The sequence below is a fragment of the Triticum urartu genome, unplaced genomic scaffold (genome assembly GCF_003073215.2).
Source record: "Triticum urartu cultivar G1812 unplaced genomic scaffold, Tu2.1 TuUngrouped_contig_4883, whole genome shotgun sequence".
In the NCBI taxonomy this organism is placed as follows: Eukaryota; Viridiplantae; Streptophyta; class Magnoliopsida; order Poales; family Poaceae; genus Triticum; species Triticum urartu.
Genome location: NW_024115509.1, coordinates 1 through 10,104, shown reverse-complemented (window position 1 = coordinate 10,104; position 10,104 = coordinate 1). Strand labels below are relative to the sequence as shown.

The following is a 10,104-nucleotide window of genomic DNA, read 5'->3' as shown; positions in this document are numbered from 1 at the left end:
GGTGAGGCTGTAGCCATTTTGCAAGTATGCTCAAGATTGCTGTCTGGTGCCTCACATCTCCTGAAAAGCACTTCATCACCCTGCGCGCCCGCTGGTGGCTGCACTGCATCACGCGCAGCCGCGAGTGCGACGTCAGGCTCGTCGTGCCCATGGGGGAACAGGTGAGGCCATCGGATTCTGCCGTCGTCGTCGGCATATCGCATTTTTTTTAATTTCCTGGTGTTGTTCTGTTGGCTCGTCTCAGTAGGATTCAGTTTGGTGAGGGTTGACATGATTGGTGATGCTGTATTATTGTGTCCGTTTGACTTGAGTTGTTGTACAGTTAGGGTCAAGGTGTCTGATTGCAATCGTTGGCTTGCCTGATGCTAAATTCTAGATACTGTCAATAGCTTGGTTCGTAAGTTCTAGACAAGTAAAAGGGATACACCTTCAGTTAATAAACGATGAATAGTATGTTCTAGTGTTGCATGTGCAAGTGAAAGTAGTTCCTTGCTTTGTCCAATGGAAACAATCACCGGAAGCGATATGTTGGTCTCTCAAGAGGCAAACACACTTGGTATGTGCGGGAAATGCTGCATTATCTCATTTGGACATGCATATCATCATACTGGATTGCTTGGCCTTTACTCCAGCATGTGCTAGGATATACAAGACTTGTAAATAGAAATTAAATTGATAGTAAAGTTATGAAACTCGGATGGTTAGCATGTATTATTAAGTGCATTTGTGTTGCTTCTGTTTATCTTACCTTGTAGCATAGGTTGATAAGGGCTTAAATAAGTATAGTAGTTGCACTCAGGCATAGGTTGATAGTAAAGTTATTAATATCGGATGGTTAACGTGTATTATTAAGTTTATTATTACTCAAGCACTTGCACTAGCATTGGATTCCTTGTTAAGTTACTTGGGTTGCTTAAGTTTATTAACCTGATAGGTACAAATAATACAGAAACTTCACTAGATTTCTTTTCATCCTCACATGATGCCTCCTGTATAATTTATTCCTCATCCACTGTTAAGGAAAAGAATATCAAGTGAAGCATTGGGTAGCCGGTGTATTTTTATGGTGAATATTTGTGATTATATTTTGTGATGGTCTCAACCTAAGAACGGTTTGGCTAATAGGGTTCAATTCTAGGCGCTGAGGTCACTGTCGGAAGAATGTCATACAATACTCAAGTGACCGAAGTAGAAGACCAAACCATGGAGAATACCATGAAAGGCATTTTGAAACCCCATATGTTTTGCCTGACAATACCACAGGTACTTGCCATATACATATAAACTTACACTCCTTGTCTGTTATGCGTTATATTTTTGTAAACTGTAACTTTGCTGATTTGTTGCTATCTTATCAATAAAGGTGGAAGGTGGAGCAGATATTGTAGCCACAGTTAGATGGTCTCAGAAGTTACACTATGATAATGGCCGATTCACGGTCGACATACCTTTCCGTTTTCCATACTATGTCAACCCATTACCAAAAGTTTTCATGAAGAGGGAGAAAATTCAGTTGACAGTGAATAGTGGATTCAGTAAAGAGGTTTTGTTGCAGGGCACAAGCCATTCATTGAAGGTAATAAACTATAACATAATTTTCTAGATGTTGTTTTGGTCTGCATTGCAAATGTTTATTCTTCACACTGCTATTTCAGGAAAAGGCAAGGCAGGGTGATAAATTGTCTTTCCTGCATGAAGCAGTTGTTGAGAATTGGTCAAACAAAGATTTCACATTTTCCTACAGTGTGAGTTAATCATGCTATCATCTGGATTAGATGTACTAGTTACTGTGAATATCTGATTTTCCAGGCATTTTAAAGGAATTATTCTTTAGTAGAGGATGATGAACGTAAATTACTAATCCATCGCTGTATTTAGCAGTCCATTTTTGCAATGTTGCTGACTGTTTTTGTGTGGCTTCCTACAGGTTTACTCTGGTGACTTGTCAGGTGGTATCCATGTGCAGCCTTCAACATCTCAGGATTATGACGATAGAGATACGTTCAGCATTTTCATTTTACCTGGAAGTGGGAATAGAAAGGTTAGCTGCTTTTTATCTGGTTTCTTGTTGCAGTGCCATAGTTCATTTAGTATAATGAAGTACACATTCCTTGGTTGAGATCTGCACATGGAAAATATTCTATCTTAAAGGCAGGGATCTCTTGTAGTAACCTTTGTGGCATATGGTAATGCAACACTACGGTTATCATGATACCGCGATAAGATAATACTGCGGTCATGAATTATTTCTAATTTGCCATTCAATTCTGTTCCAACGCTCTAGAGAAATGCTGATAATAAAGTGCTTCCTCGGTATCTTGATACTGTACATCATTGAAGGCATGAGAAACAATGGTGCAATTGAAGTAGCTTTTTTCATATAATAACTCAGAAGAATTTCATTTTCTCCTCGCTTCACAAAATATGCCTTTTGGTGGTTTATCTCATCTGAGCAATCCAATAGGTCTTCAAGAAAGCAGTCGTATTTGTTGTTGATACAAGTGGAAGCATGAAAGGGAAACCTCTTGAGAATGTGAAGAATGCAGTGTCTACAGCTCTTTCTGAACTTGTGCAAGGAGATTACTTCAACATTATAACATTTAATGAGGAGCTCCATTCATTCTCATCATGTTTAGAGAAAGTAAATGAAAAGGCAATAGCAAGTGCGAATGATTGGATGAACGACAACTTTGTTGCTGAGGGTGGCACAGATATTATGCATCCTTTAAATGAGGTATTATTATTATTTTGAATAAGATCCCAATGTGTATGGGCATAATAGCCCCCCCCCCTCCCCTGTTGTTTCATATTTGCATTTTTTTCTCATGCAAGGCGATGGCATTATTGTCAAGTGCCCATGATGCGCTCCCACAAATTTTTCTTATGACTGATGGATCGGTTGATGATGAGCATGACATCTGCCAAACTGTGAAAAATGAGCTCCTCAGCAGAGGATCTAAATCTCCCCGAATTTCTACGTTCGGACTAGGTAATCTCAAGGAGCACCTTCCAGTACACAATTTATTGTACCTGAATTCTAGAACTATATCCAAGTAGTTGTCAGGCTAAAATGAAAATTGTTTCTAAGCTTATTGGCATCTGATCTTTCTATATTGCAACCATTGTCTCTTATTTTTCTGGCATCTGATCTTTCTATATGCATCCTGCATAAAATTGTTTTTGTTATTTTGTTCTTTGGTAGTATGGTGTGTTTGTTTTCTAATTCTTTGCAACCCACTCACTTGAAAATGTTAGGTTTATATTGCAACCATTATTTCTTGCGCATGGTGGCATCAATTGGCAAGGGGCATTTTGATGCTGCACTTGAGACAGGTACTAACCTCTCACCCCTTTTACCCCATTGCTTTCAATTTACTTGAACTAGAAAACAGTATGATGTGCCCTTATGAACTTTGAATATAGAAAATTGATCTGTGTATTATGTATAGCCTTTTTCTATTGCGTGTTTTGAGTGATGGCCATATATTATTCGATATTATTATTTGATTACAAGTACGTCAATGTTCCCACTTAAAAACCCATGTATCTACCCAAGTCCTGAAGTAAGGCCAAGTTTTTCTTAAAGGGAACAAAAGCAATCCACATAGCCAATCTTCTCCTCAGTACCACATCAATATAAGCTGAGAGCTGCCAAACTTTACTAAAAAAATTAATTCCTACCATGCTCTTTGACTGTGATTTAATCTAATTTTTAGTTGTGTCAATTTAATAACAGTATTACCTCCGTCCTAAAATGCTTGTCTTAGATTTGTCTAAATACGGATGTATCTAACACTAAAACGTGTGTAGCTACGGAGACAAGCTTTTTGGGACGGAGGGTGTCCTATTTATATCACTGATTTGGAGATATGTGCAATACATCTTTCAGCAATCAACAGTTTAACAACCTGTTTATTGGTACTCCCTCCGTCCGGAAATACTTGTCCTAGAAATGGTTGTATCTAGACTTGTTTTAGTTATAGATACATCTATTTTATCCATTTCTAGGACAAGTATTTCCGGACGGAGGGAGTATGCATTAACAATAAATGCAGGATTTATTGAAGTCAAGTTACTAAATATTTATTATAGTATCTTTTCCCTGTTCTTTTTAATCCAGGATCAATTGAGAGTCGAATACTTAAGTGGTTCAGGAAAGCATCAAATACAATAGTGGCAAACATCTCCATTGATGCTACGGGACACCTCAATGATTTTGAAGTGAGTCTGCATGTTAATCACATCACCTTTTGTACATATTGATCTAAAAGTTACTTGGTTTTGTGAATTTATAGGATGCTTATGATAAAAAAAGAAACTATGCCCTTAGCATTTATCGACTGCTGTAAATTTCATTTTGCAGTTTTTGTGCTATACTACCTCCATTCCAAAATATAAGACGTTTTGGTAGGTTAGTTTAGCCTACCAAAAGCGTTTTGGAATGTAGGTAGTATAATGCTTTATTAGGTACCCTATGTTGCGGTGTTCTATATTATACAGTTCAGATTATTTTTCCAGGCAGTGTACAGATGTGGATTAGACTGTACTTACTGCTTATCATCTTCTATATCACCATAACATAGTTAGTGCTGGATGGGATGTGGGACACAATTTTGTAAGTACAGACAGAGAAATGCAGTATATTTGATGATCTTATTACTGTACCTTTTCCATTCTGTTCAGGTGGATTCTGAATATATTCCAGACATTTCAGCACAGTGTCCTTTATGTATATCTGGAAAATACCAAGGCAAGTTCCCTGAGACAGTTGTGGCAACAGGTTACTTGGCTGACATGACAGAGATCTCGATTGAGCTGAAGGTCCAGCATATAACGGACATGCCTCTTGATAACGTAAAATGCTCAAACTTTGCTACTTTGTACATCTGTCTTATGATTCATCAGGATACTTGTGCAAGTTCTTAACTTCATTCTGTGAAGATGATTTAAATCTTTGGCCAAGTGGTATTTCATGCTTTAGGACCATCACTTAACTTAATTCTTAACTTAATGCTGAGAAGCTCTGCATTTCTTTTCATGGTTTCCAGATTTTCGCAGCACAGCAGATTGCTCTTCTCACAGCAAAGGCATGGCTTTCTGCAGACAAACAATTGGAGAGAAAGGTGCCTTTTCTTTTTTTGCTTTAAACCTGCATTGAACTTTCAGGGCATGGAGTTGTATTTAATAGAAATAGAAATTCCTAGAACAAGAACTTGTCGTATCATGGTGCACAAAGTTGAAGAAGCACCAAAAACATAGTTGTTCCATGCATCATACGAGTAGACAAGTAAAAGGGTTGTTGATTGGTTTTTGACAAGTTGCTGATATTTCGTCTACATCCCTGTTCCGAAGAACCATGAAAAGCTGTTGATACTGAGACATTTAAAGATGTGCTGTTGCTGTATGCTTTTGTGCTGATCAGTTTCCAGTTCATTTATGGCTCAAAGCATCTTGTATTGTGTGGTTTGAAACCATTCAATTGATATTATATGGTTGCATAATTTTTGAGTAACTCCGTTTCTTCTATTTTGCAGGTGATAAAATTAAGCATAGAGAATAGTGTTCTTTCAGAGTACACAAGCATGGTTGTACTTCAAACCAATTTGGATGCAGCACAAAAAGTAGGTCCTACATATTATTTTCTTTCCTTTCGAGGGCAGATTGGCCCTAGAGATGATCTCTATTGCATATCGCTGTTTCTTTTGTCGATGCCTTGTTGAAACATTATAAAGATTGCTAACTAAAACTTTGTGCACTCACTACTACGCAGGTCAAGCAGAAACAGAAAGGACACAAAGGCGCCAATGAGCCATTACGATTCCAGCTTCATGGTCTAAAACTTGGATTCGGTGACAAAGCAGCCACCAGGGAAAACCTCCTCACATGTTTCGGCGACGAGAAACCACTGGAGACGTTGAAGATATTCAAGAAGGCGGGCGGGTGCTGCGGCCGAGTCGCGGACTGCCTCTGCTGCATGTGCTGCATCAAGGCGTGCAACAAGATGAACGACCAGTGCGCCATCTTGATGGCACAGATCTGCGCTGCGCTATCGTGCCTCGGCTGCTACGAGTGCTGCGCGGAGGTGTGCTGTGGAGGGTCCGAGTCGTAGTGAGAGCCCGGGGTGTGTACATAACTAGAGTGGGCAGAAGCCTGTGGGTGTCATACTGTGTAGAATGCTTGATCAAGAATGATCAGGCCGTCTTTGGTTGTACAACTTGTCCATGATGATACAACTTCGGATAGTCAGTGTAAGTTTGGACTAGCCCAAATGGTTGGATGAGCTTTTTTATATATTGTAGAAGTACTGTACAAAAAGGAGAGAGCAGATGGTAGAGACTTCTTTTTAAAGTAGAACGGTGGCTTTATTATATTCATTTAAAATGCCAAAGATGCTGGCCGATGCCCAAGGAAGACGCCGCCTTTGCCAAGTCATGTGGCTTGTGATTTGACTCGCTTCCTTGGAAGTGTTTAAGGTCCAATTGTTTTCGATAATACACTTGGGCGGTATGCATGCAGTCGGTGTGTCGGAGCGGCAACATGCGACGCGGATCGCTAGCCATTGCCGTCAATGGTATAAGAGGATTAGGACCTGTGTGTTAAACCTCTCCCATTTTCCCTGTATCTTCGAATTATTGTGGCCCTAGGGTCATACAGTAACATCGTGTCTATACTTGAACAAGATTGTAGTGTCAAAAACGTTCTTACATTATGAAATGGTATAAGAGGAGTAGCAGTTATTTTTTCTTCTAGCACAGCTTTGAGTTGGGAGGCATGGCCGCATGGAGCACAGGAGCCTTTTATTTCAGAAAAAGGTGACACGTGCGCGCGTCGCCCCCAAGCACAATGCCTGGGAGATCGGCGCCAAATGTTTTCCGTCGATGCGCAAGAAGGACGTGCAACGGGGCAAGTGGGGAGGAGAAGATGGTTTCCTTGACCTTCTTCCGGTGGGCAACTGCCTTTTCTTTTGGAGAAGATGCGCGCGACTGCGTGGGAGAGGCTTGGCATGGAGCACGTAGTAGCAGTAGTACGGCGCCCTATTTTCCTGTCGAGAAAATGACATATGCGCGTGCGTCGGCCCGTCCATGGCGAATGCGAGTGGCGCGGCCAATCAGGGGCCATCCAACACGATCCAAGGCGCCAAGTGTCACGACCAGACCAGACCACATCGTGTCGGGCTGACACCTGCTTGTTTAATCACCGGTCTACCCCTAATTAACCCCCTGAACGCCCGGGCCGCCATCAGTCTCCGGGCTAACAATTAGCGACGTGATTAATTAGTCCCCACGAGGCCCCCTCCGATCCCGCAAGCCCTCCCTCCGCCTAAATACCGGAGGGGTACAGTTTAGTGGGCGTAAATAGATTTTTTGAGGGAATGGTGGGCGTCGCGATCTCCCACGCGCGGCTGGGTTAAACTAGGGGCCGGATGGCGGGGTCCGTGTGAGCCCACGTATGCGCGACCCGGATCTTGCTCGGTTTCATCCATCGGCTGCGCTCGCGCCACGCACGCCCCGCTTCGGTTCCAGGGCTTCAGGCTCTTGGCTGCTGGCACCGGGCACCTGCTGGTGCATATTCCATCGGTTTTAGTCTCTTGGCTGCCTGCATGGGGCGTGCTTTTCTCAAGGACGATCTTCGATCCTTTTACCTTGACCAGCTAATTTTGTATGTGCGTTATAACAGGGTATACATACATAGACCGTTAAAACTCCGCAATGGCATCCAATGATCATATTGGAAGGAGAGATCCTACACTTACGGGAAATTTTCAATGGAAAACTCTTACAGGGCTGAGGTGGAGACGCAGGAATTAACCATGGGCCAGTCCAGAAGGTTAAATCCATGCCAAATGGAGGGCCTCTTCAATTTGCGGGATTGTAGAAATGCAGGGATAGAAGAAAAAACACTACCATGCCCTTTCATATCCTACATGATTTGAGTTTGTTTGATTGCATCACAGAGAAAACAAAGGATATTTTAAAAGAAGTTGAAGTGGATGCTAGATTTTCTATGAAATATAGTACAAATGATTCCTTATGAAAAATATCGTAGGATTCAATCAAACGACCAAACAAAAAAATTATAAGGATTCTAATCCTCCAAAAATCATTTGAATCAAAGAGGGACTGATTTGAAGAACATGGATTAGGCCGACCTCAACGGAATATGGGCCAGGCTCTACCTTGCCAATGACCTCCCTCCCCTCGATCACCTACATGCTGCTGGAATTTGCATGGGGTGCGCGGTGTGGTCAGCGGTAAGTTGCGGCACAAGATGGGGGATATGGCAATGCAAGTTGGGAGGCTCTGGACGCTTGTCATGACAGATTGAGAGGGTAGGGTGGTGCGAGTGTAGCCTGTGCCGGTAATGGTCTGCCGGGGCATGTCATTGTGAGATTTGCAAGTTGGGGGATGTGGGTAGCAGCGGATTAATCGGGTAAGTGCCACAAGCGTGCGAATGAGGAGGTGGCATGCCATTGGCGGCGGTGTGTACGGTTGAGTTGGAGGCATGCATAGATGGTGCTTTCAATTTTTTTGCTCGTGTTGCAGTGTGGTTATGTGGGTACAAAAAAAACTCCACACTAAAAAATCAGAACGGAGCAGTAAGCACAACATTTGTACATAGGGAGAAAACAACCGGTACAATCATATCCCCGAGTTGTGATCCTATATTTCTACTCGTGTACTCCCTCCCTTGCGGTTTATTAATTATATGTTGCTATTTAAATTCCAGATTAAAATTTGATAAAATTAGAGTTACAAACAAGAAGAGAGGGAGTACATGCTCGATCGAAAAATCCACGTGATTTATTGTGAATGTTAGAGCACCTCTATATTTAAGCTCCCACGATAAGATAGGGACAAACAAGCGTTGCTTGCACCTAATTAACTCTAGAGCAAATTGCACAAATGCACAATATTTACATAATATTTGTTTTTTTTTGTTACTGACTAGTCCTAGAATTGTGGGTTTTTGTTAAAATCCCCTAGAGTCGAGGTTTTGTATTACCTCAGCCCCAAATGTTGTGTATTTGTGCGATTCCCTCTTAACGCGAATGCTTCATTTCCACCACTGCCTTAGTCTATATATGGTAGAAAGGAAAAGTACAGCATACACTGTATACTCGTAACGGCGATTCTTGAAAACAGTAATGTATGCTTCAACTGGATGCAATTTGGCCTGATTAACATAGGTAGCCGTTTGTCCTTTTCTTCCCCTTATTGCAGTAATATATACATCAAGCAGTAAGCCTGCCACCGGATGTAATTCGGCCGCCAGCGCTCTCACTCACCCTATTTAATTCGTGGGGGCAGGGGACCCTTGCTCCATCCAAGTCACTCACTCGCTTCCTTTTTACTAGACGCGCTAGCTCTCAAGCTTTCGTCCCGATACATGCAGTAGTGGCCGCAGGAGAAGCCCCCGTGCGTTGTGTCCTCGCTCATCGCCAGGCAGAGGGCACCTGAAAACAGTTGCGTATCAGCTGCTCACCGATCATTCTCGCGGTTCTGGCAGTACTTGCGCCAATCTCACTGGGTAATTCACCGACCCTCCGACGAAGCCAGCAGCTTGTGCTTGAAGAGAGTAGGGATCGATGGGGGTAAGCTCGCTGCTGACGATGTTTTACAGTTCTTCTTCCTTTTGTTTTCTGATGAGTAGTGCAGCAGCTGACTGTGATGGTTTCGTCTTCCAGATCATCAACTGGGTGCAGAATCGTCTGAACACCAAGCAGGAGAAGAAACGATCCGCCGCCGCCGCCGCCGCGGGCGCGAGCTCGGTTCGCAGTAAGTCACTCGTTTCGTTTCACTCCCATGCATGCGTACGTACGCTTTCTGAAGAGCACGTAGATGCTCATGCATGCGTTTCACGTGCGTAGATGCCCCGGTCCGGGAGAATAGTTGCCGCGGCCAGGCCGACGACGAACTCCCCGGAGACTGGAGCATGCTCTCCATCGGAACCCTCGGCAACGAGCCCACGCCAGCGCCGGCGCCAGATCAGGCGGTGCCGGACTTCACCATCGAGGAGGTGAAGAAGCTGCAGGACGCGCTGAACAAGCTACTCAGGCGCGCCAAGTCTAAGTCCAGCTCCCGCGGCTCCCCCCCCCGGGCCCGC

At 43.0% G+C, this 10,104-nt stretch overlaps 2 protein-coding genes across 2 annotated transcripts; both read left to right on the top strand.

Annotated features, from left to right (window-relative positions):
* Positions 1-75: 75 nt before the first annotated feature.
* LOC125528449 lies at positions 76-6,451 on the top strand (the record flags this gene model as incomplete). Its single annotated transcript, XM_048692927.1, is given in 13 exon segments — positions 76-161; positions 1,126-1,263; positions 1,364-1,576; positions 1,656-1,745; positions 1,928-2,041; positions 2,465-2,734; positions 2,833-2,989; positions 3,256-3,333; positions 4,121-4,221; positions 4,684-4,854; positions 5,049-5,123; positions 5,535-5,621; positions 5,771-6,451. Coding segments are annotated over 13 exon segments (1,919 nt in total), but the record flags the coding sequence as incomplete, so codon positions are not given.
* A 2,888-nt stretch (positions 6,452-9,339) lies between these two features.
* LOC125528451 (protein NEGATIVE GRAVITROPIC RESPONSE OF ROOTS-like) lies at positions 9,340-10,089 on the top strand (the record flags this gene model as incomplete). The annotated part of the gene is given in 3 exon segments (XM_048692928.1): positions 9,340-9,592; positions 9,686-9,776; positions 9,869-10,089. Coding segments are annotated over 3 exon segments (318 nt in total), but the record flags the coding sequence as incomplete, so codon positions are not given.
* Positions 10,090-10,104: the final 15 nt, after the last annotated feature.